At 46.1% G+C, this 26365-nt stretch overlaps 1 protein-coding gene across 5 annotated transcripts in view; it reads right to left on the reverse strand.

Annotated features, from left to right (window-relative positions):
* Positions 1-15528: 15528 nt before the first annotated feature.
* Positions 15529-26365, reverse strand: part of POLR2H (RNA polymerase II, I and III subunit H) — a gene marked incomplete at its 5' end in the record, with an annotated part of 12934 nt that continues 2097 nt past the window's right edge. Inside the window, 5 exons of one of the 5 annotated variants that reach the window (XM_081330032.1) lie at positions 15529-16150; positions 17851-17934; positions 19197-19290; positions 20565-20648; positions 22396-22642. In XM_081330032.1, the coding sequence (XP_081186158.1) occupies positions 16033-16150; positions 17851-17934; positions 19197-19290; positions 20565-20648; positions 22396-22468 (453 nt within the window). In that variant the 3' untranslated portion in view covers positions 15529-16032. Of the gene's footprint in view, positions 16194-17850; positions 17983-19196; positions 19291-20564; positions 20649-22395; positions 22643-26365 lie in introns of those variants that run through there. The other 4 variants (XM_081330035.1, XM_081330034.1, XM_081330033.1 and 1 more) reach the window with 4 other exon arrangements.

Here is a 26365-nt window from a genome sequence, read left to right on the forward strand (position 1 = left end):
CTGAGGGAAAAGGGAGAGGTTTCCAAGCTGAGCCATGCTGGCTCAGGAATTCTGGGAGTTGAAGTCCACCAGTCATAAAAGAGCCGAGGTTGCCTACCCCTGGACTAGCCAAACCCAAGTCCCACAGCCGTCCTTCGTACATTTTAGTTTCCAGGCCTTTGATCATCTTAGTTGCTCTTCTCTGATTTTTTTCCAAATTCTCGACATCTTTTTTGTGACATGGTGACCAAAATTGGCTGCAGTATTGCAGGTGTGGTCTTACTAGGGTTTTATAAAGCGGTCGTAATACATCGCCTGACCTTGATTCTACGCCTCTGTTTATACGACCCAGGATTGTATTAGCCTTTTTGGCTGCTGCTGCACACTGCTGGCTCATGGTCAAGTAATCGTCCACTAAACAACATTCTGCTCCCTTGTCACGTAAGTAAGAGCAGGCTACAGGTAGTCCTCCACGTACAACCACAATCAGGATTTTAACTCAGTCATATCTGATTTTACAATCTTTTCTGCCATGGTCGTTCAGTTGAATCATGTCATTAAGCAATTCCAGTTTTCCCCATTGACTTTGCTTGTGGGAAGTCAACTGGGAAGGTTACAAATGCCGATTAAATGTCCTCGGGACGCTGCAACAACAGTACAGCCCTCGACTTATGACCACAACTGATCCCAAAATTTCTACTGCTAAGCAAGACAGCCGCAATGTGAATTTTGCCCCAGTTTTTCAGTACTTAAGCGAATCACTGCAGTTGTTCACTGAGTAACGTTGTTAAGTGAATCTGGTTTCCTCCATTGACTTTGCTTGTCAGAAGGTCACCAACGGTGACCACATGACTCTGGGACACTGCGACCGTCAAAAATGTGAGCCAGTTGCGTCCTAATTTTGATCACATGACCCACAAGGATATTGCAACAATCCTAAGCATGAAAAACACAATTTATTTTCCCCCAGGGCTGTTGTATCTTTGAACGGTCGCTAAATGAATGGTAAGTCAAGGACTTGCTTATATTACACTTTTCCATATCTGCTGGACCCAGATTGAGAAAAACTGGCCGTCTGGCCCAGCCTTTAAAGTGCCACGAGACCAGTGGTGGGATTCACATAGGTGAACAAGTTCTGTGTGTGGATGCCGTTTCCGGAAGTCCGTTCTGGGCCTGGGCAACAAAAAATTAGCTACCGGTTCTGCCAAAGTGGTGCGTACCGGCTGAATCCCACCGCTGCATGAGACTCTTCCCTACTTTGCAGGAGCCATCTCCCCGTTATCTGTCTAGACGGCCTGAGGTCTTAAGTCAAATTTCCAAAGAACCTGACAGGAATAAAGCGTTTCGCCAGCTTCCTGCAGCTGGAACAAGCTGATTTCCCACCAAAGCCCGTGGTTTGCTCGGAAATCCCGCTTGTAGCTTTTATTATGATCATCTCACATGATCCAGAGGGACTCTGGCCGGCGCCCAGCTGCATGCGTGAGCTTCGGCAGCTTCAGGTTGCCGGGATGAGTTGGTTGACCTTCCTTATCATCACCTTTCCCTTCTTGCTCCCTTGCAGCTCCATTTCCTCTCCATTCCTCTCCCAGTCCTGGAGTGTCATCGAAGCTTCCGGCTATCCCCTGATTTCACCCCGGATCTCCCAGTGATCTGTAAAGTCTCAGAGGCAGGACCAAGATCGGCGTTTGCTAGACAGGGTCAGCTGCCGAGAAGGAGCCTTCCATGTGTTTGCACAGCCGGTCAAAGGGGAGGAGAAAGGACAGCCTTGGCCCCCCACCCCGCCGGAAGCTCCAGCTGCCTCTGCAGATGTGAAACTTGGGCCAAGAGCAAATCTCTGGGTGCTAATTCACCAAAGGAAGTCCAAGGGTCAGTGGTGGGATTCACATATGTGAACAACCGGTTCTCTGTGAGGATGCCGCTTCCGGAAGTCCATTCTGGGCCTGGGCAACAAAAAATTAGCTACCGGTTTTGCCAAAGTGATGCGAACTGGCTGAATCCCACCACTGCCAAGGGCAGGGGTCTTCAAACTTGGCCCTTTTATGACTTGTGGACTTCAACTCCCAGAATTCATCAGCTAGGCACGCTGAAGTCCACAAGTCATAAAAGGGCCAAGTTTGAAGACCCCTGGCCAAAGGTGTCAAGTGCACAAGGAAGCAAATGTCAGATGATGTTTGCATTACATGTTGTCCCATAAAGCAAACAAGCCAAGGTTAGCATTAACTAGGTTTCACATCTTGTGTGAATCTATTAGCTAGCTCTTTATTGATTGGCCCAGAGGGGCTCTCCAAATCTTAATCATCTCCTGGATCATATCCAATTTATTTAAATACAGGTAGTCCTTGACCTACAACCGTTCGGTTAGTGACCGTTCAAAATTGCAACAGTAGAGAAGAAAGCGACTTGTGACCGTTTTTCACTTAATGACCCTTGCAGCATCCCCAAAGTCACCTGATCAAAATTCAGACACTTGGCAATGGCCTCTTATTTATGACGGTTGCAGTGCCCTGGGATCATGGGATCCCCTTTTGCGACCTTCTGATAAAAGTCAAATGTGGCAAGAAAGGTCTTAAAATGAGGACCCAGATTGTTGGGGGCAATAAGCTGACTTTGTAATAATGCCGCTTGGGGGGGTGAAAGCCCTAATAAGCAGGCATATACATAGAATGAAGGCTTATTGCTAAGCACATTGATTTGTGCTTAGAGTGTAAGCCGCCCTGAGTCTTCGGAGAAGGGCGGGATATAAATGGGATTTAAATAAATAAATAAATAAATAAATAAATAAATAAATAAATAAATAAATAAATACAATGGGCCCAGACTCACTTAATAACTGTCTTGCTTAGCAAGATAAATGTTGGGCTCAATTGTGGTTCTACGTTGAGGATTACCTGCAATGTCCCAATTGATTCAGTTAGTAAAACACCTGAATGTTCATTTAAAGCAGGGGTCTTCAAACTTGGCCCTTTTATGACTTGTGGACTTCAACTCCCAGAATTCCTCAGGCAGGCACGCTGGCTGAGGAATTCTGGGAGTTGAAGTCCACAAGTCATAAAAGGGCCAAGTTTGAAGACCCCTGATTTAAAGCATTCCAAAGTTTTGTTTAAGAGATTTCTGTTTTTTTGTTCTGGACGTTCTGGATTGGGTCGATCCCAATGAGAGGTAGCCAGGCTAAGATCCAGCTTTGGGGACCTCCATGTTATGTATATAAGGGATGTTTCCACAGAAATGAGCCACCGAACACTCCATAAATGGCACTCGTGTCCCATGGGATTATGGCAGCCCTGCCGGCCACCCCAAATCTCTCTGCTTTTTTCCCAGGGCCTTGGGGGCTGCACAAGGTGCCTCAAAGCCTGGGGCCGGAGCGTGTTTGCAAGATCCCCGGGGATGGCTTCTGGTGGCTCCATAGCCTGTGCCGGCCTCCTCCGTCATCTCTGAGCCAAGTCGGAAATATCTGGAAGTGAGAAGCTTTCCTGACGGACGGCCGTGTTCCCTTCTCTAGTGCCTTGGCCCAGAGGTCACCCCCACCAGTAGCAGCAGCACAACAGGAAGCGACGACGCAACCTTGGCTTGGGAAGCTGGAACTGCGCAGCAGAGAGCCTGGCAAGAGAAGCCAACAGCCTCCCCGGGTTGCATGGTCAAGCCGTCTTCAATGGACGCCAGGCAGGGGCTGGAGAGCGACTGCTGTCCCCCAGCGGAGCGAGGAGGTGACCAGATGGACAGGGGGGCATGGAGCTGAACCGTGAGTGCCAGCCTGGCAGGAGAGGGCAGGGCTGGGCCGGGGCACCCCGAAGAATTAGGGAGGGAAAGAGGGATAATGGAAGGGCTGGGATGGAGCTCTTCTCTGAAAGCCTAGCAATGCATGCAAAGGGAGAGGCACTCTGCACATGAGCTGAGGCTAGCGGGTAGAAACTCAAAATGAGGTCTGAGCAAGAAGAACTACCTTCTCCCCCCATCACACCCCCCCCAAGAATGTTGACACTTTATAAGAAGTTTCCAAGTGGGGAAGGGTTCCCTCTGGAATCTGGAAAACGAGGTTTGGGTAGAATTAGGAATCTGTAATGCAGCTTGGCCAAAGATGGGATCTGTCTCCTCTTAATGCTGCCACCTCAGCTGGGGATGATGGAGGTTTAAGTCCAACTGCTTTGCAGGGCTTTCTACAGAGGCCGGCTGGGGAATTCTGGGAGTTGAAGTCCACAGGTCTTAAAAGTAGCTAAGGTTGAGAAACACTGCCTTAATCTAACCAGGCCTGGTGTGATTCCTCTAGGCCAGGGGTAGGCAACCTTGGCTCGGTTATGACTCATGGACTTCAACTCCCAGAATTCCTGAGCCGGCATGGCTCAGCTTGGAAACCTCTCCCTTTTCCTTCAGCATGGCTGGCTCAGGAATTCTGGGAGTTGAAGTCCACGTGTCATAAAAGAGCCAAGGTTGCCTACCCCTGCTCTCTTCCCCAGTCCCTTCTAGGCTCCGATCCCTTGTATCTCTATGACCTGGACGATGAGGATCCTGAGATTTGGAAAGCAGATTTAATGAGAGTTGATGATCTTTAACCTCCTGCCTGGAAGATGGCAAAAGGGCCCCAGCGGACATCAGGACTGAGCAATGATTAGATTTCTATCCTGTTTTTTGTTCAGGAGCCTCAAGGCCATCTCTCTTGGCATCCAACAAGCTCTCTGGCCTGTCAGACTGAATTTTCTTCGTTGAATTTTTAATAATTTTTTTTTAAAGTGAGAAGTTTGCAAGCATCCCTTTTATTTCCAAGGAAGCTCTGTATTCTTAGAAGATCAACATGGTGGGGAAGTGACCCTTTCCGGCTCAGAAAACAAAATACAAATAAAACACACACATACACACACATGCACACACGCGCACGCACACACAAATCGATGGAAACAGACAAAGGTCGGTTGTGGTGATGTTGTGGTGAAGAGCACCTGTTGATGGGAAACCACCATCATTGGTTTGTCTTCTAATAAATGTAAGCTTGTGACTGGTTGCACCGGTACGCTTCAGCTATGTGTGGATCAGGCCAGCATTTTCCATTTTGTGAGAGTAACCACCATCAAAGTATAGCATAAGATAGTTAGTGAGCCCTTCTCTGGTCTGCCTCATTTTGTCTCCTCCAGGGCTGCTGGTCTTCGTTGTATTCCTGTTCCAGATGAGACTCTCCGGGATGTGGCCCACGCAGCTTGTATGTGACAGGCGACTGATCCAGAAATACGTGGCTGAAGCTGTGGACATGGAGGAAAGCTTGGTAAGAAAGCACCCGTTGGTCTGTTCAAGCAGGCTGAGTTCGAAGGACACTGGTTCCTCCTTCTTGAATAGAATAAAGCTGGAAGGGACCTTGAGGTCTTCTAGTCCAGCCCCCTGCTCAAGCAGGAGAACCTATACCATCTCAGACAGGTGATTGTCCAGTCTCTTCTTAAAAATTTCCAATGATGGGAGCACCCACGATTTCTGGGGAACAAGCTGTTCCACTGGTTGATTGTCCTCACTGTCTGGAAGTTTCTCTTTAATTCCAAGTTGCTTCTCTCTTTGATCAGCTTCCAACCATTGTTTCTCGTCCTTCCCTCCGGTGCTCTGCTGAACAACATGGTCCCCTCTGCCTTGTGGCAGCCCCTCAGATACTGGAACACTGCAATCATGTCTCCCCTATTTCTTTTCTTCAGACTGGCCAGGCCCAAGTCCCGCAGCCGTTCTTCGTATGTTTTAGCCTCCAGGCCTTTGATCATCCTAGTTGCTTTTCTCTGATTTTTTTTTCCCAAACTTTCAACATCTTTTTTGTCATATGGTGACCAAAATTGGCTGCAGTATTCGAGGTGTGGTCTTACTAGGGCTTTGTCAAGCGGTACTAATACTTTGAGTGATCTTGATCTTAGCCTGCTTCAGAGGCTTTGGAGGACAGAATAACAGAGTTGAAAGGGATCTCGGAAGTGTCCTAATCCAACCCACTTTTCAAGCAGGCGGTCCTGTGCCAATCTGGACAAATGGGTGTCCAACCTCTGCTTAGAAATCTCCGGTGTTGGAGCCACCCATAACGTTTGGTGGCAAGCTGTTCCACTGATGAATTGTTGTCACTGTCAGGAAATTCCTTCTTAGTTTCCAACTGTGATTTCTTGTCCTGCCTTCACATTCTTTGGAGAGGAGGTTGACCCCCCCCCCTCTTCTCTGTGGCAGCCCCTCCAATATTGGAACACTGCTAACATATCACCCCTACTTCTTCCCTTCATTAGTCACTAGACATTCATAGTTGCGATAGCCGTTCATCATACGATTTAGTCTCCATAATAATATTTGCATTTCTATTATCTGGAAAGGGTGCAAATGAAAGGCAAGAAGTGGAATTTAGCCTTCCTTGAGTCGATTTTCCTCTGCTTTTGTCCTGTCTCTGCAGAGCCAATGTGAAGAACTTCCATTGCTTCTGGAACCTGTACATTTACCCTTGGTGGGGTTGAACCTCAGGGTGTGGAGAACAAAGACAGTAAGTATGTAGGCCGTATGGATGTCAATGGTTCTTTGGGATTCACTGATTTTTGGCCACAGAGGTGCTTTTCCAAAAGGCAACTGACTTTTGTTTTTTCCTTGAAAACATTTCACTTCTTATCCACGAAGCTTCTTCAGTTCGGACTGAATGGTGGGAATGGAAGGATTTATATTCTTTGCAGTTAGCTGGTCGTTAGCACTCTTTCTGAGGATCGTTGGGGCCACTTGGGAGTTTATCTGTATCCTCAGAATCACCTGAATCAGAGTGCAAATGGTTGTGGAACCTCCTTGGGACTGCGGAAAGGACTGTGTTATAGACAGGAGATAGGTGGTGTCGTACCCTAATAACAGAATAATGGAGTTGGAAGGGACCTTGGAGGTCATCTAGTCCAACCCCCTACTCAAGCAGAAGACCCGATACCATTTCGGACAAATGGCTGTCCAGTCTCTTCTTAAAAACCTCCAGTGTTGGAGCACTCACAACTTCTGGAGGCCAGTTGTTTCACTGATTAGTTGAGAAAGAGTTGCTCAGCGTTAACATAGATCAGGGGTCCCCAACCCCCAGACCGTGGACCAATACTGGGCTATGGCATGCCAGCAACCGGTCCACACAAACAAGCAGCACACAAAACCACGCACCCTCCGGTCTGCCGAAAAAACCTCTCTCCACGGAAACGACCCCTGGTGCCCCAAAGTTTGGGGACCTCTGACATAGATGGCCTCTCTTATTACTATTCTTTCAAACCAGTGGTTCTCTCTGTCTGGGCCAAGTGGACCAGTGTTTCCAACCTAAAACCCTAGCTGGGGAATTCTGGGATTTGATGCCCACACATCTTAAAAGTTGCCTGGTTGGGAAGCAGAGTTAGATGTAATGGGAAGAATAAATAACCTTGAGAAACAGCAGGACAAGTTCTAATGAAGGTAACCTTCAGGTAAAAGGAATTTGAGTCCAGGACAGAACGGTAACCTGAGTAAGCATCCCAGAAGAAGTCCTTCCCTGGTTCTCATGCAGATAAAGGCTGAGAGAGTGAAGATGCATTCAGACTTGCAAAGGTTTTCGTTTTTTTAAAACTTAGAACTTATAATAAAAGTAACATTAGCATGAATCACTTTGGTTTCCCAGCCTGGTCTACCTTAGTGCAGGGCTTTTCAACCTTTTCACCCGTCGTACCACTTTTAGGATATGGCAACATCCGAGTACCACCAGTCACCCAGCAAGGTGTCAAAAAGTTGATCACCAAAAAAAAAGGAAAAAAGTGATGAAGTACAGGTAGTCCTCAACTTACAACAATTCACTTAGTAACTGTTCGAAGTTATAATGGCACTGAAAATAGTGGCCCCCAAGCTACAGCCAACCAAGACATCTGCCTGCCTGCCTGCCTGGGGGCGCTCTTCGTTCTGTCTGAGGTTTTCATGGTTGTGAGCATTTCTGTTGAGGATTGGCAGCGGGGGTGGGGTGGGGGGTGTTTGGTTTTTATTCCCCACTCTGCTCTGCTGGGTGGTTGCAGCAGGGTTTGTTCACTTCACATGACCCTGGGACACTGTGACCGTCATAAATATGAATCAGTTGCCAAGCATCTGAATGTAAATCACAAGACCCTAGAGATGCTGCAACATTCCACCTGATCGACGCTTCTTCTGGGCTCAGAAGCGCCAGGATCAGTGCCGAGCTCCAGCTGGAGTCTGGCACTGATCCTGGCCCTTCCGCTGATCCCTGACAGCCCTGCAGCTCCAGCCGTCTCTCGCTCAGGCTTGTGCGGTGCTGTCACCGGTTCAGCTCATTCCCCTCCCCCGCTACCACTTTCCTAGGATGGTCGCGTATCACCTGCCAGGTGCCAATGTACCACAGGTGGTACCTGTACCACTGGTTGAAAAGCCTTGCCTTAGTGGGCTAACGGCAACTAGTGGGATACTTAAGTATGGCATTCTATGGATTAGTTAGTATACAGTTTACATGGATCAGCGACGATTTTGTTTTGGATGCTGAATTTCCGCTGTAATATAAAAACGTGGAGGCTGATGGCACTGCAGCTAAAATGAGCAGTCCTACTCCTTGAATTTTAAGAAAAATCCCCTATTCTCGTCCCACCTTCCCCAGTAAATAGAGCAGTGTTTCTCAACCTGAACAAATTTAAGATGTGCCGACTTCAACTCCCAAAGCAAGGCTGGCTGGGGAATTCTGGGAGCTGAAGTCCACACATCTTAAATTGGCTAAGGCTGAGAAACGCCGAATCACTGAGGTGGCAAATTTACTGACTCTGTTACAGAACGAAGTCAAAACACAGGAAATCCTCCAAGCATTGATCCAGCTGATGGATGGCATAGCTGTTGCCCAGCAATCAATGAACGAGAGTTGCCTCTTGATACGTCTCCAGCAGCTTCATGAGAAAGCCAGCTTCTTCCTTCTGCATTTAAGGAACTTCCAAGGGCAGGTGAGCCAATCTCAGAATTTTTGGGGTGGTGATGGCGGCTCTGAAGAAGCCATAGATAGCGCCATGGGAAGTCTCTGAACTGAGAAAGATAATTCTATATGGATCTAGAGCAGGGGTAGGCAACCTTGGCTCTTTTATGACTGGTGGACTTCAACTCCCAGAATTCCTGAGCCAGCATGGCTCAGCTTGGAAACCTCTCCCTTTTCCCTCAGCGTGGCTGGCTCAGGAATTCTGGGAGTTGAAGTCCACGAGTCATAAAGCGGCCTAGGCCTAGGCCAGGGGTAGGCGACCTTGGCTCTTTTATGACTCATGGACTTCAACGCCCAGAATTCCTGAGCCAGCCTGGCTCAGCTTGGAAACCTCTCCCTTTTCCCTCAGCGTGGCTGGCTCAGGAATTCTGGGAGTTGAAGTCCACAAGTCATAAATGGGCCAAGTTTAAAGACCCTTGATCCAGACCAGGGGTAGGCAACCTTGGCTCTTTTATGACTCGTGGACTTCAACTCCCAGAATTCCTGAGCCAGCCTGGCTCAGCTTGGAAACCTCTCCCTTTTCCCTCAGCGTGGCTGGCTCAGGAATTCTGGGCGTTGAAGTCCACGAGTCATAAAGCGGCCTAGGCCAGGGGTAGGCGACCCTGGTTCTTTTATGACTTGGACTTCAACTCCCAGAATTCCTGAGCCAGCATGGCTCAGCTTGGAAACCTCTCCCTTTTCCCTCAGCATGGCTGGCTCAGGAATTCTGGGAGTTGAAGTCCACGAGTCATAAAAGAGCCGAGGTTGCCTACCCCTGATCTAGAGAATGTATAGAATTACGGAAACCGAAAACATGGAGTCGGTGATTGACGAATGCAGGACTTAAATAAACCATGAACTGAAAGTAAATTGAGTAGCAGCTAATGAGTCAACACCGAATAGGAAGAACTGGGAGGTGTCTTGGGTTGTTTAATGATAGAATGAGTAGAGATGAAAGGGAAGACGGAGAAAGTCGTAGATAAAAGGGGGGAAGATTCTGGAAAGTCGGAAACTTTTGTAATGTGTGATGGGTGACATACAGTGGTGGGATTCAGCCGGTTCACACCACTTCGGCAGAACCAGTAGCTAATTTTTGCAGTTGCTGAGTTATGTAATAACCTTGGCTTGTTTGCTTTATGGGACAACATGTAATGCAAACATCATCTGACATTTGCTTCCTTGTGCACTTGACACCTTTGGCCAGGGGTCTTCAAACTTGGCCCTTTTATGACTTGTGGACTTCAGCGTGCCTAGCTGATGAATTCTGGGAGTTGAAGTCCACAAGTCATAAAAGGGCCAAGTTTGAAGACCCCTGCCCTTGGCAGTGGTGGGATTCGGCCAGTTTGCACCACTTTGGCAAAACTGGTAGCTAATTTTTTGTTGCCCGGGCCCAGAATGGACTTCTGGAAGCGGCATCCACACAGAGAACCAGTTGTTCACATATTTGAATCCCACCACTGGTGATATATGCAGCATATTGTAGTTGTGGTGGACGTTTGTTGGCACTAAAAGATATGGAGATACGGTGAACGATCTTGGTACAAACATAGGATATGACAAGAATTTGAGCGAATCTTGGAGACTATTCTATCAAAGGCACCTTATCGGTTGCATGAAGCTGGGCCGTTTTAGGATATACCGCATTTTCTTTTCATAGCTACATGTGTGTTTACAAGTAGTCCTTGTTTTAATAATCGGCACTGACAACTCGTCACTCAGTGATGCAGTCATTGAGATATCACGTGACATATGATGAATGTATGATCTCACTTCTAGTTGGTCATTAAGCAAATCACCCACGGTCATTAAACAAACCATCCTGTGACTGAGATTTGCAGTGACTTTTTCTGCGCTGTCATCAACTTTGATTACTAAACAGGGCGGCCATTAAGTGATGGCTCCCTGTATTTATTGTGTTTATATATTGCCAGACTCAGACACTGTTCCCCGTTGACACAATGACACTCATAACCTGGTTATTGAATGTATTGAGTATGTGCAGCCAACCATCACTAAGCCAGGGTCTGCTTTGTGCAACGCAGTTGGCTAAAAAGTAAACGGCTGCTTGCAGCTGTAACGGGTGTGTAACTTCATTGCAATGTTTGCCTTACAACTAGCTTAGCATTTCTAAGCAGTTATGATATTCACAAACGAAGGCAAACTTACGTGTCTCAGGATAATATTGGAGGATTCAATCTGGGTCAGTCACCGGGACCAGAGATTTTGTCTTCCGAACTTTGCCATACATGCTGGAGTGCATCTTCAGGAAACTTCTCTCTAGCAGTGTGCGTGCTGTTCTCTGTGTGTTACTTATAGTGCCTGTTGTAAGTGGCTTTTCAGATGCTGATGGGGTGTGTTGATGGCTGGCTTTGAAGTCATTAGCTGTTGTTTGCTTGTGCTGCCCAGCCCTCGCCTTCTAAGTACTTGATAGGCTGGTGGTAAATCAGCACCCCTGTTGACTGAGGAGGGGGCCTGTTTCCCAGGCTTCAATCATTTCCCTGGCTGTTTTTGTACCTGCTCATCCAACAATCTTAATAGTAGCTGCAAAATTGGATGTGTGTCCTTGCTCACGATATTCTTTCCTACCCTCAACTGCCAGTACAGGTGGTCCACAACGTAGGACCACAATTGAGCTCAAAATTTCCATTGCCAGGCAAGACAGTTTTTACAACCTTTTTTTGCCACAGTGGTTAAGTGAATGTAGTTGCTGAGTTATGTAATGACTGAAAAACAGTCATAAGTAATTTTTCCGTGCCGTTGTAACTTTAAATGTTCACTAAGTGCATGGTTGTAAGTCGAGGACTACCTGTAGCATTTCCCAAACTTGGCTACTTTAAGATGTGTGTACCCTAGCATGCTGGGTGAGGAATTCTGAGAGTTGAAGTCCACATATCTTAAAATTGCCATGTTTGAAAAACTGCTAGAGCAGGGGTCTTCAAACTTGGCCCTCTTATGACCTGTGGACTTCAACTCCCAGAATTCCTCAGCCAGCTTTCTGGGAATTGAAGTCCACAAGTCATAAAAGGCCCACGTTTGAAGACCCTTGTGCTAGAGCAATGGCCCAGCTAACTTTCTTCAAGAATCTGCTCCAAACCTGTCAAGAGCAGCTTCTGACCACGTGAAGGTTGCTCTCGTCAGGCAATCGTGACTGCTTTCTTTTCTTGCCCTAGGAACAAAGCGTATCTACACTGCCGGAAAATGTCCCCAAACTCATTTCAACAAGGAATCTTAGGACCGTCTTCTGGACCTACGTGCAGCTTTTGCAAGGAAAACTGAACTTCCTCTTCTACGACCTCCGGAAAGACTCCTGTGCCGAGGGCCGTCAACCTGGGGTTGCCTTTCCTCCTTAGCACCACCACCTCCGTTTGGTCACGTCAAGCAGGCACTGAGTAATCCTGCGTCTGTAGTGCAGCTACGGGAAGGAAAAAAAAAAGGCCATCTGGAAGCCAGGTTGGAAGAGCAGGGCTGACCAAGCCCTCAAGAGTGGCGGCGGCTGGTGCTAAAAGGTGGGGGGAGAAAAAGAAGGGGGTGCTGCGTTAACCCAAGAGATCCTAGTCCTCTGCATTTAGTACCAGCTTGCTTCAACTGCCTGCAAAAAACGAACCAAACTCAGGCCTTACAGAGTTGGGCAAGTCTGGCTTTTCCTCAAAAAAGCAACCCAAAGCCTCAGCATCCCTTCTCCTCTGACCCCGGTGGCTGTTCTGGAAGAAGCAGCTCCAATGGAACTCGACGGAAACTCCCGTGGAAAAGATGGAAGCGCATCCCAGCCCATCTTGTCCGCTCAATTCGGGGCCATCGAATCGGAATCAGCTGCTGAGTGACCCCGTTTCTCTCGACAACTTACCTTAATGTAAAACCGACTTGTTCCTAATGGAGGTGGTTATCTCAGTAATTCGTCATTAAGGATAAAAGAAAATATTCTGGGCTTTGCAACAGAGGCTCCACAACAGGTGTGTCCAACTGCTGGCCCACAGGGCCGGTCGCAGCATGCGGAGGCTGCGTCCACCCCAGCTCCAGCAATGCAAAAAAAAAAAAAAGTCGCCATACGTCACATGAAGAGTTTGACACCCGTGCTCTACAAGGTCCCCCTTTTTTTGCTGCTGTGCCCTAGGGTTTAACCATTTATTAGTGGGTGTGTATATACTGGGATTTTCTCAAGGACAAGAATCGAAACCTAGAGCAGGGGTCCCCAACTTCCAGGCTTCGGCCCATGACCGGGCTGCGTGAATGGCTGGCTGGTGCACACACGCCCACAACTTATCTGTGTGGGGGGCCAGTTCTCCCCCAAGCTGGGCTACCAAACTGTAAAGGTTGACCCTGAGCATCTGCCATCAAGCTACTAATCCCAGCTAAATTCCAGATCTACTTTCTTGTCTGTGGACCCCATTTTAATAAACTGTCTATGAAAACCACATCTAGGCAATAACATTTGGAGGTATCACTGAATTTGAGAAGTCCTCACTTTATATCAAGAAGCTCCAGAGGTACGTGGGGGGGAGGGGAGGAAAGGAGCAGCTGAGTGTTTTCTGATTAAGGTAGAGGTCTCCAAACCTGGCAACTTTTAAGACTTGTGGACTTCAACCCACAACAGAATTCCTCAGCCAGCATGGCTGCCTGAGGAATTTTGGGAGTTAAAAAGTCCACAGATCTTAAAGTTGCCAGGTTTGGAGACCCCTGGAATAAGGGATCACAGCATTATTTGGGTAATTTGGGGGCAAGGTGCCCAAAACTGCTCCAATTGTCCTCCTCTCCTGCAAAGCTGTGCTTTTGGAGCTGTTAAGTAAACCATAATGGAATGTAAATATAATTCAGTTACAGTTGGTTCTGTCTTATAATTCTTTCCAAGAGTGACATCCCAACCAGGTGTCAATCAGGAAATCTACCAGGAAAGAACGAAACCTGCTATGATTGCTATTGCATGATCAGTGATGGCCTTACTCATTTTTTAAAAATAATTACGTAATATGATGGGATAGGGATTTAACTGGCACAAGAAGACCTTATGGGATAAACAGGATACTCAACTCTTTATTGCTGCTTTGGCAGTCATATTGTAAAAAGCTTTTTGGAGAAAAATTGTAGGCTTGTCTTGTCAAGCTTACCCTTTTCTTGACTAGGTACAAAGATCATAAGCCAGCTTTCTGTACAGGTAGTCCTTGACTTACGACCGATTGCTTAGCGACTGAAGTTCCAACGGAAACCCAAAATGGGATGAACGACACGGATTCAAAGTTCTGCTGTCCAGGTGCACTCCAAAGTCACATTACTGCATTTTGGGAGCTCAGCAACTAGCCTGCATTTACAATTGTTTGCAGCACCCCACAGTCATTTGCGACATCTTTTTTTGTCAGAAACGGGTTTCCTGGAAAAAAAACCAACCCCATCCCGTAGCAAACCATGGGTTCCCTTAACTACTGTGGCATTCACTTAATGACTGCTGCAAAAAAGTTTGTACAATCAGGCCTGGTCCTGTGTTGATGCACTTTTTGAACCACCATGACTTATAACCAAAATGGTGGGCTCAATTATAGTTGTAAGCCGAGGACTACCTGTAACACGGCGTCATCTCCATCAACTATATAATTCCTGCCATCCCCAACCAGCATAAGAGACTTTTTCAAATCCATCATCCCAAGATAATCTCTCTCTCACACACACACACACACTGCTAAACATTCCTAGTTCACTTTTCTTTGGACGTTTCAAATCGGTGAACAGGACAGGAATTTTTTTCTTGTTGTATCTTTACCACCCTGTGAAATTGTTTGATCTGAAACACAAAGTCTCCCCAACTCACCCTTGAATTTTTTTGCTCAAGGACTTGAACTCAAGTCTGCTGGACCCCACATCGGGAAGCTTAACCACTATACTAGTCTAGCTCCCACAGTCCCTTTCTGCTGCATCCCAGGAGCTGTGGCCGAGGGGCATAAGAGGTCCCAAGCGTCTGGAGAACACCCAAGTTGCCTTCTGGGTCCCTCTAGATCAGGCATGTCAAACTGGCGACATCACGTGACGTCGTGTGTGGACCCTAGCATGCTGGGTGAGGAATTCTGGGAGTTGAAGTCCACATATCTTCAAGTTGCCATGTTTGAAAAACTGCTAGAGCAGGGGTCTTCAAACGTGGCCCTCTTATGACCTGTGGACTTCAACTCCCAGAATTCCTCAGCCAGCTTTGCTGGCTGAGGAATTCTGGGAATTGAAGTCCACAAGTCATAAAAGGCCCACATTTGAAGACCCTTGTGCTAGAGGAATGGCCCAGCTAACTTCTTCAAGAATCTGCTCCAAACCTGTCAAGAGCAGCTTCTGACCACGTGAAGGTTGCTCTCACCAAGCAATCTGACTGCTTTCTTTTCTTGCCCTAGGAACAAAGCGTATCTACATGGCTGGAAAATTCCCCCAAACTCATTTCAACGTATCGTGACTTTTTCCCCATGGCTGGCAATGGGGTGGGTGCGGTTTCGGCATGACGCATCTGGGCCGTGGGCCGGCAGTTTGACATGTCTGCTCTATATGATCCACAGAAAACTGGGGAGAGGTGCTGGAAGCTTTGCACTCCAGACTGATCGAGCTGTGTTAATCAGAGAGACAGAGAAGTTCCTTCCTGGGCACAGCCCAAACCACCATATATATATTTAAAAAAACACATCTTTATTTAAGGTTTTAAAAAAAAGGAGCAACGCTTTATCTGTAGGAGTTTGAGCCAGGAGATAACTTCTTTTTCTCTCTGTTTTCGACCAAAAACACCAGAGAAAAATAGCCCCCCCCCCCGTTCACCAGAAATGGCAGTGTTGCCTTTGTAGAAAAATGACCTTTCTTCATTGTAAAACAAGATCGTCTCATCAAAAGCGTATAGTTTCCGGTGCCAGGAAGTATTACAACTTAGCTTCGTGAGGAATGCTGCCATGTAGCTTGGCAGCTACTTCCTAACTCCAAAGGGCCCTGGGAAAAATGGCAGAGAGAAAAGCTGTCTTTTTTTTTTTTGTGGCTGACAAGGCAGTGGAGAAACATTAGAAGCATCCTTCTAACTCATTACCGAAGCTTTGCTCCCTGTGCCTCCGTGAGGCAGAGGAAGGAACGGATCAGCGTTATTTTCCGTAATGTTCCCAGCTGCTCCATTTGGTGGCGGAAGCTGGTCAGAAGGCTAATTTCTTCATCAGGAGGTAGACCCTGGAGTCCACTTCAAAGCCGTGCAAGTTGTTGGCATCTCCCTGGAGTCTCATGAGCAGGCCGCCATAGGAGACGTAGGCAGAGCTGGAGGAGGGGAAGAGAAGGGGGTGAGAGAGGAGGAGGCAGCCTGCTCACGGTTGTAAAGAGAGAAAACGTCCTGAATAGGTCACGCTGCCACACGCTGCCTCGGGTGTTTCTCAAAGCCGGGCTGTTTGATGAGGTGTGGACTTCAACTCCCAGAATTCCTCAGCGTGGGGAATTGGAAGTCCACACGACTTCAAGCAGCCGAGATTGAGAAACACTACGGACGGCGGCGGAAAACACTGCGCTCACGATACACCACAGAGACTGTCCTCTGCCACACAACTTCTTAAGATCATTGTTACTTTAATCTGCTGTCCTCAAGAAGTTGTATTTATTTATTTATTTATTTATTTAATTAATTAAATTTTTATACCGCCCTATTCCCGAAGGACTCAGGGCGGTTTACAGGGCAACATAAAATATGATATAAAAATAGTATAAATTAAAAAATAGATTAAATTACATAAGCCCAACAATTAAAACAATATTAAAAGCTAAAACCCCTTCAGTCCAGTATAAGACACCTCTAACATTTAGTCAGTCCCTAGTCATGCTACTCAGGAAACGAGGGTGTTGGAAGACCCAACAGGCTGGAAAATATCAGATTAGGGGGAGAATCTTAAAAACAGCCAGCCTTTCCCATTATCTGCAATCTGTCCATTTAACGGAAGATGCAAAAAACAGAATAATAATAATAATAATAAGCAGATCTTCTTACCAAACTGGATGAACCACGTGTTGCTCAAAGCCAGGGGGGGTCTCCAAACTTGGAAACTTTTAAGGCTTGTGGACATCGACTCCCAGAATTCCCCATGGAGCACAGCTTGTTGGGGAATTCCGAGAGCTGAAGTCCACAATTCTTAAAAGTTGCCAAGTTTAGAGACCCCCTGCTCTAAGCCATCGTGCAGATGGTTTGGCACTTAAAACCACGGCTTATGGATTTAGCACAATGAGCAAAAGGACCGCCAAAAAAACCATGCACAGGGGACTCATAGCAACAATAGCCCTTATATACCGCTTCACCGTGCTTTACAGCCCTCTCTAAGTGGTTTGCAGAGTCAGCATATTTGACTCCCCCCAACAATCTGGGTCCTCATTTTACCGATCTCGGAAGGAGGGAAGGCTGAGTCCACCTTGAGCCGGTGAGAATCGAACTGCTGGCAATTGGCAGAACTAGCTAGCAATACTGCATTCTAGCCACTGCGCTACCCACGGCTCTTAAGCTAAGAAAGTCTAGTGCACTTTGAGAATGGAATAGGGCAACTCATCATGGTCAACTTGCCAGGGCCAATATGCAGCGGCCAGCTTGCCACAGGACAACTCACTGCGCAACAATTCTATTTAATGATATAAAACCATTTAAAAATTATTTTAATTTTTTGTCATTCATGTTTTATTTTCTCCTTCCTTTCGCAACCTTTAATGATCCAATTCAACTATTTCTTTGATATCAGTGTGACTCTCGCCCCTCGGCAAGTCGTCCTGTGGCTTGACCGCGGTGAGTTGTCTTACAGAGAATTGGCTGTGGCAAATGGGCCGTGAGCTGGCCCGTAGCTAATTAGCTACAGTGAGTTGACCACAATGAGTTGCTGTAGACCTTCAAACGACATCCTCTGTCTGAATCCAACCAATCAAGTTACGGCTTTCTATGATGTCAAAACACAATTACTCTTCGGCCTCTTTCAGAAGAGGACACTCACAGGCGTGTGGCTGCTTCTGTTGATGTCTCATCACCCTCAATCCTGTACACCTTCCCGTACATCACATATTCAAACTGGTCCGCCCTGTGAAGAAGAATCGGCCAAAAGAAGGGAACATACGTTAAAACATGCATTAAAATTACCAGAAACACCCAAAATGAAGGAGCACATTCAGCATCAATCCAAAATTCAAGCCTTCCACCTGTGATGTAAAAAGGTAAAGTCAGGGCTTTTTTTGTCATAGAACGCTCAGAATGGAGTTCCGGCACCTTTTTTGGATGGAACCTTGCAGGGTAAGCAAGGTGGGTTGTATGACACGTGTGAGTTCTGGCACCTTTTTCTTTTACAAAAAAAGCACTGGGTAAAGGTAAAGGTTCTTTCGCACATGCGTGCTAGTCATTTCCGACTCTAGGGGCCGGTGCTCATCTCCGTTTCAAAGCCGAAGAGCCAGCGCTTGTCCGAGGATGTCTCCGTGGTCATGTGGCTGGCATGACTTAGATGCCAAAGGCGCACGGAACGCTGTTACCTTCCCACCGTAGTGGTCCCTATTTTTCTACTTGCATTTTTACGTGCTTTCGAACTGTTAGGTTGAAAGAAGCTGGGACGAGTAACAGGCGCTCACTCTGTTACGCGGCACTCGGGATTCGATCCGCCAAACTGCTGACCTTCTGATCGACAAGCTCAGCGTCCTAACCCACTGAGCCACCGCGTCCCTATACCTGATGTACAGACATCAAAATATTCCTTTGTGAAAGAGCCAACATCCTCGCCTTGAATTCTTACACTGTCGTTCTATGACTGTGCACAGTTAAGACTGGATTATTTCAGGTTCCATCGTGATTCGGCCATGGAAGTCATCGAGTAACAGAACTCAAACACATTTTCTCAGTGTAACCAGGGGTCTTCAGACTTGGCCCTTTTATGAACTGTGGACTTCAACTTCCAGAATTCCTCAGCCAGTGTGAGTGGCTGAGGAATTCTGGGAGTTGAAGTCCACAAGTCATAAAAGGGCCAAGTTTGAAGACCCCTGGTCCAACAGGATTGGCACAAAGTTTTGAGGTGGGGGAGGGGAAGGGAAACATTTGTAGACTAGTTTGACACCCTAGAATCCAGGGGGGGGCATGTTTGTTCTCCTAGAACAGGGCTGTCCAAAGTTGGCAACCTTAAAAAGACTTGTGGACTTCAACTCCCAGAATTCTCCAGCCAACGGGAGAGGAGTCCCTTATTAGTCCACCAAATCTAAAAACTCACAAGCTTAGAAGAGGAGATCAAAGACCTGTGACAATAATGGCATTTTCTTTTACACTGGCCTCCACCCTAGCTCTGCAGAAAAGGCCTTTTGTCACCTGGAGGGTCTATCGTCTGTAGGATTATATTCGCCATCATCCAATGTCCCATCTTCATACAAAGTGCTGGCTATCACAAGGCGGAATTTGTCTCCTGAAATGCAAGAAATGATAAACATTAGAAGTGAAATACAAAATGAAAAAGCAAAAAGCCTGTGAATCAGACTCGCTAGACTTAATCCTCAGGGGAACGAGTGTGCGAATCTAGTACGTCAAAGTCCATAACAACATTTGGGTAAGATCCGAGCGCAGGGCTTGAAAAGAATTGTGCATGAATGAACAGAATAGGGCTTTCTTCGGGTAAACATCTCCAGAAATATCAAAACACTGGAATGTATTACTTTACACAACACTTCATTTGCTCAGGTATGGACGTGCTAGATTTGATCAGTATGTCTTGGCATGCTTAATTGAGTCAAGCCTCTTTGATTAGTTATTAGGATTATTGGTTTAAGTTTTTATGCCACTGAACTCCCTTACAAGGGATTCTGGGCAGCTTTAGTTCATGATTCAATGCACTACGCAAATCCAGAATATTCTAGATGCTGCTATTATTCTTTCTAGTAATAAGCAAAAAAAAAAGTGGTATCCTTGATGCTTTTTGTGCTTGGTCGTTTGCTTGTTTACATGCTAATAATAATAAATAAACCTTTATTGTCAAAGTACAACATGTGTACATTGAGATTAGCTGAGCCTCCCCCCGTGCTCCCCCAACACAGTGACAACAAACCCTCCATCCTACCACACTATGTGAACCAACTACACCACACACCGGCCTCCCAAGTCAATTCTGCATAAGATTATGTCCCATTTAAAAGCCTAACAGCCCACGGATAAAAGCTGTTTTTCAGCCTGTTGGTACGGCTGGCTATATTCCTATATCTCCTACCGGATGGTAGGAGAGTAAAGAGATACCGTCCAGGGTGTGAGTCATCCCTGAGAATCTTCCTCACTCTTCAACAACAACAGCAACAACAAAAAGGAAACAGAAAGATACAAAAACATCCTCTTCAGCAGCCAACACTCAAATAAGCAGAGATTAACACCAAGCAATCAAGAAAAAAATGATAGCCTAATTAAGGAACCAAGGAGAAAACCACACCTCACCAACAGTAAGCTACTGTATATAAACAAGGAATAAGCTCCACCCTGAATAGCACTGATGACGTTACCTAGTTGGATAATGAAACGTCTGCGAGCAAACCAAGAGAGCACCAAAGACTCCGCCGTTTAACCCTGAGCTACATATATTAGCGAAAATCTCACGTTGCAGGTCTGAATTTGGTTGCAGGAAAAAAAAAACACACCGTCCAAGTATATTTTATAAGGATACAGGAACTCAAGAAACACGACTAGGTGTGTGCTCACCAAGATCGACTGGATAGATCTGTACGTTCACATCGAGGATCAGATCCATTTTGAAGGACTCGCTCTCACAGTGTAGCCGGGAAACTAAAGACATGCCAGGATGTTAGTTGTTGAAAGGCAAAATCTTCCAAGAAAGATGTTTACTGCTCAAATGTCACTCCAAACGCGTGCGAGGCTTAGGTGAAAAGTCTCCAAGTCATCCAGGTTTTCTACAAGAGTGCTGAAAAATTCTTCTTGAACCGATTAATGGATTTCCATTTATTTGGGGAACAGGTACCACAAGTTGAAGGAGTACTTATGCGCGGCCAGATTTGAAGGCTGCAGTAAAACACCACCTTACTGAGGGAAGAGCACTAGTATCCTATTCTTAGAATGGGTATAATAAGTGGTACTTTTCTTTTACCAGAAGAATCGAAGAGCAGGTCAGAAACAGAGTCCAGAGTCAATGTCAAAGCTGATTTGGATTCTACCCCTGCCTGCAATTTTCCTTGCAGCTTGACAACAGAAACAGAAGGGCGGAGATGGAAGCCTTGGGGGGGGGGAGTTGGGAGGGTCGGAGGAATCCACAGAGCCAGCTGGGCCCTGTGAAAGTTCCTTCACTTCAAGGTCATGTTATGGCAAGGGTCTTTAAACTTGGCAACTTTTAAGACTTGTGGACTTCAACTCCCAGAATTCCTCCACCAGCCCTGAGGAATTCAGGGAGTTGAAGTCCACAAGTCTTAAAAGTTGCCAAGTTTGAAGACCCCTGTGTTACGGACCGTTTTCCAAAACACAAAGCAAGCGTTGGATTTGGTGAACAATGGACAGTAGGAAGCCTGAAGGGGGAAAGGGAAACTTTACCTATGCAGCTGTCTGTGGAAACTTTTAGAATTGTCTTTACTTCGTCTGTACCTATATGGATTTATCAGTAAAATTATACTTTTGGTAAAATTATGTCCCAGGCGCTTCCTTTTCCTGCATATGCTAATGGGACAATTGACATTAAAGTTGTTCCAATAAATACTTCCTTCAAGGAACCCAGTATTATTAGATGGATTAAAATGGAAAGTCATTTGATTTTTAAGGCTCCTTGGCGGCTGTTTCAAGCCACCAATATGCAATACCCCAATCTGTGATTGGGTTAAAGTAAATAAATGCTAGTCAGAGTAAAACCAAGTTTATACTTCATAAAATAACCATATACAGCAGGAACCAAACATTCCAAAAACACAATTAAAAGCAATTACTCATCCACATGGGTAATCTCAGCAGCCCTATCCCACTGCTCGATGGGATAGTCCAGTCTGCATAAATTACCTGGCTTATATTTTGCCTTGGTAAAAGTAAATAATATTTTTAATGCTCACAACAACCCTGTGAGGCAGGCTACACCACGAAGGGAAAATATTCTACCCCCTGTGCTGCATTACCCAAAGAAAACCAGTTGCTTTCAACCTGCTACTTTCCAGAATGCATTTGCCCCCCAAAGCAACGTTTCCAAACCGAGTTCCGTCCTCGGGGATTTCACCCTCACGTCCAAGCCGTTTTTGGAAACAGCAAAACACCGCAAACGACTTCCCAATTTAAAGAGTTTGCGGAACTGCAGCCTCAAACCTTGAATAATAGTAATAATAATAATAGTAATAATAATAGTTTAGCAGCTGGCCTCCAATCAAAAACAATCAAGAGACGCGACTCTCCTTCGGGGGACCCTGTGGCTGCTCAGCACGGCGAAGCCTGCCCTACCTCACAGGGCTGTTGTTGTGGATAAAGCGGAACAAGCAAAACGGAGGGATCGTTTGGGGAGGGAGGGAGGGGAAGAGAAAGAAACGAGACTGCATCTGAGCCCCACCCCGGTCGAATTTCTTGCCCTCGGGGTCGATATCCTTCACGTCGAAGATGTCTTCGAAGAGGATGCCCGCCATGGCGAGGAGGAAGATCAGGCCAAGCGCAAGATTGAAGCAAGGAGGGGGCGAGCCGAGGGCCACACCAGCCCTCTGCTAGGAGCCAGAGCAGCTACACGACTCCACGGGAAACGCACGTTGAAACATCCACGCATCCAGACACTGCACGCCCAGACATTCGCGCTCTTCCGCTTCCGGCGCAGGCGCCCGACGATGACGTCAGAGGCTTGAAGGCGGCCCAGCCATATTGTTCCTGCCGCGCGAGAGAAGCGGAATAAAAAAAAAAGAGCAGCGCCACCAGAGGGTCCGGATGTCTTTGAGCTGCGCACGCGCAGACGCGGCCGTGAGGCTCGGAACCAAAGGGATTGCCCGCCCTCTTTTAAGGGCGCCGTTAAGTGAATCACTGCGCTTGATAAAATTAGTAGCATGTTAAGTGAATTTGGCTCCCCTTTGATTTTGAGGTTGCAAAAGATGATCAGTGACACTGGGACACCACAGCTGGCATAAATATGAGCTAGTTGTCCAAATTTTGATCCCATGACCATGGATATGCTGCAACGATCACAAAGTGTGAAAAACGGTCATAAGTCACCTTTTTTTTAGTGCTGTGATATCTTTGAATGGTCACTAAATGAACAGTTGAAAATCGAGGACTACCTGTGTGTCCCAACTAGGAAGCAAAGACAGTTGCCAAAATTCACACTTTAAGAGTAAACCTATCTATATTTGTGATGGATATTCCTCCAGTTTGTAGCCTTGAGCAGCTCCAGATGAACCCTAAGAGCAGGGGTCCTCAAACTTGGCCACTTTAAGACTTGTGGACTTCAACTCCCAGAATTCCCTAGCCAGCTGGCTGGGGAATTCTGGGAGTTGAAGTCCACAAGTCTTAAAGTGGCCAAGTTTGAGGACCCCTGCCTAAGAGAGTATTTAGCCCTGACTTAGCAATTGAAATCTGACAAAGTTCTTTTCCCTCTTCAAATGTTTACAACAATAAAACTGTAATATGGTTTCCCCCCCATTTTGACAGTGTACTGTAGTTAGTTTTTTTAAGAGAAATTGAAAGTTTCCGTGTGTTGAACAGTAGAGCTATTCATTGGTTTCCTGCCTTGGACTTCTGCATAGGCAGAAATTCTTCAAGAAAACAATGCATATGGGGTGATACCCAAATATTTCTCCCTATTGAATTTGTACAATGGTACTAGAGTGTTCTGAGTGGGTATAATTTAATTAACCGTTCTTTATTACTAATCACATTGACAAAGGTCTACACCCCTCTGAAAGCCATCAATTATAAATTACAAAAAACAGGAGAGACAGATTTGCACATCATGATTTCCCAATGTGGAGTTTTTATATGGTTTACAATTTAATGTGTAGCGTGAACCCAAGCCAGGACTGATTTATTCCATAATAAATGCAATAAGCCTACCTTTTCAAAGTATTTTCCCCCCTCTGGCATTGACTGAGGATTTTTATGAGCCCATCTTGAATGCTTTTCTTTGGTTGTTGAATTGCCCGTTTGTTATGTTGTATATGCGTTGTTTATATTTATATTATGATATTTTCATTCTGCTTTTTTTAATGTATAATTTTGATCAGCGTTGAAAGTAGAGATTTTGTTTTCTCCACAACAGTGTGAGGTGAGTTGGGCTGAGAGACAGTGACTGTATCTATTCTGTAGCATCTACTAGGGGTAGGCAACCTTGGCTCTTTTATGACTCGTGGAGTTCAACTCCCAGAATTCCTCAGCCAGCCATAAATTTACACACACACACACACACACATAAACACACGTGTATTTGTGTATGTGTGTGTATATATATATGTATATAAAGGTAAAGGTAAAACATGCATTAAAATTACCAGAAACACCCAAAATGAAGGAGCACATTCAGCATCGATCCAAAATTCAAGCCTTCCACCTGTGATGTAAAAAGGTAAAGGTAAAGGTTCCCCCGCACGTGCGTGCTAGTCGTTTCCAACTCTAGGGGCCGGTGCTCATCTCCATTTCAAAGTTGAAGAGCCAGCACTTGTCCGAGGACGTCTCCGTGGTCATGTGGCCGGCATGACTAGATGCCAAAGGCGCACGGAACGCCGTTCCCTTCCCACCGGAGTGGTCCCTATTTTTCTACTTGCATTTTTACGTGCTTTTGAACTGCTAGGTTGGCAGAAGCTGGGATGAGTAAAATGCGCTCTCTCTGTTACGCGGCACTCGGGATTCGACCCGCCAAACTGCCGGCCTTCTGATCAACAAGCTCAGCGTCCTAACCCACTGAGCCACCACGTCCCATATATTTATATACATATATGCATATATATTGTTGTTGTTAGTCGCGAAGTCATGTCCGACCCATCGCGACCCTATGGACAACGTTCCTCCAGGCTTTCCTGTCCTCTACCATCTTCTGGAGTCCATTTAAGCTCACGCCTACTGCTTCAGTAACTCCATCCAGCCACCTCATTCTCTGTCGTCCCCTTCTTCTATTGCCCTCAATCTTTCCCAGCATTAGGCTCTTCTCCAGTGAGTCCTTCGTTCTCATTAGGTGGCCAAAGTATTTGAGTTTTAGCTTCAGGATCTGGCCTTCTAAAGAGCAGTCAGGGTTGATCTCCTCTAGGACTGACCGGTTGGATCACCTTGCAGTCCAAGGGAATCGCAGGAGTCTTCTCCAGCACCAGAGTTCAAAGGCCTCAATTCTTTGGCGCTCAGCCTTTCTTATGGTCCAACTTTCACTGCCATACATTGCAACTGTGAAGACCATAGCCTTGACTATATGCACTTTTGTTGACAGGGTGATGTCTCTGCTTTTTAGTGTGCTGTCTAGATTTGCCATGGCTTTCCTCCCCAGGAGCAAGCGTCTTTTAATTTCTTGGCTACAGTCCCCATCTGCAGTGATCTTGGAGCCCAGGAAAATAAAATCTGTCACTACCTCCATTTCTTCCCCATCTATTTGCCAGGAATTGAGAGGGCCAGATGCCATGATCTTGGTTTTCTTAATGTTAAGTTTCAACCCAAGTTTTGCACTCTCCTTCTTCACCTGCAACAAGAGGCTCTTTAGTTCTTCTTCACTTTCTGCCATTAGAGTGGTATCATCTGCGTATCTTAGGTTGTTGATATTTCTTCCGGCAATCTTAATTCCAACTTTTGATTCATCTAGCCCTGCCTTTCTCATGATGTGCTCTGCATATAAGTTAAATAGGCAGGGCGACAGTATACAGCCTTGCCGGACTCCTTTCCCAATTTTGAACCAATCAGTGGTTCCGTGTCCAGTTCTCACTGTTGCTTCTTGACCCGCATATAGGTTTCTCAAGAGACAAATAAGATGGTCTGGTACTCCCATCTCTTTAAGAACTTGCCACAGTTTTTTATGATCCACACAATCAAAGGCTTTAGCATAGTCAATGAAGCAGAAGTAGATGTTTTTCTGGAACTCCCTAGCTTTCTCCATGATCCAGCGTATGTTGGCAATTTGATCTCTAGTTCCTCTGCCTCTTCGAAATCCTGCCTGCACTTCTGGTAGTTCTCGATCCACATACTGCTGAAGTCTAGCTTGTAGGATTTTAAGCATGACTTTACTAGCATGAGAAATGAGTGCAATGGTGCGATAGTTTGAACATTCTTTGGCACTGCCTTTCTTTGGAATTGGAATGTAAACTGATCTTTTCCAATCCTGTGGCCATTGTTGAGTTTTCCAAATTTGCTGGCAAATTGAGTGTAGCACTTTTACTGCATTGTCTTTTAAGATTTTGAATAGCTCAGCTGGAATACTGTCACTTCCACTAGCTTTGTTGTTGCTCAGCTTTTCTAAGGCCCACTTCACTTCACATTCTAGGATGTCTGGCTCGAGGTCAGTGACCACCTCATTGTGATTATCAGGGACGTTAAGCTCATTCTTGTATAGTTCTTCTGTGTAATTTTGC

Source organism: Vipera berus, assembly GCF_964194415.1.
Source record: "Vipera berus genome assembly, chromosome: 5".
Taxonomy (NCBI): domain Eukaryota; kingdom Metazoa; phylum Chordata; class Lepidosauria; order Squamata; family Viperidae; genus Vipera; species Vipera berus.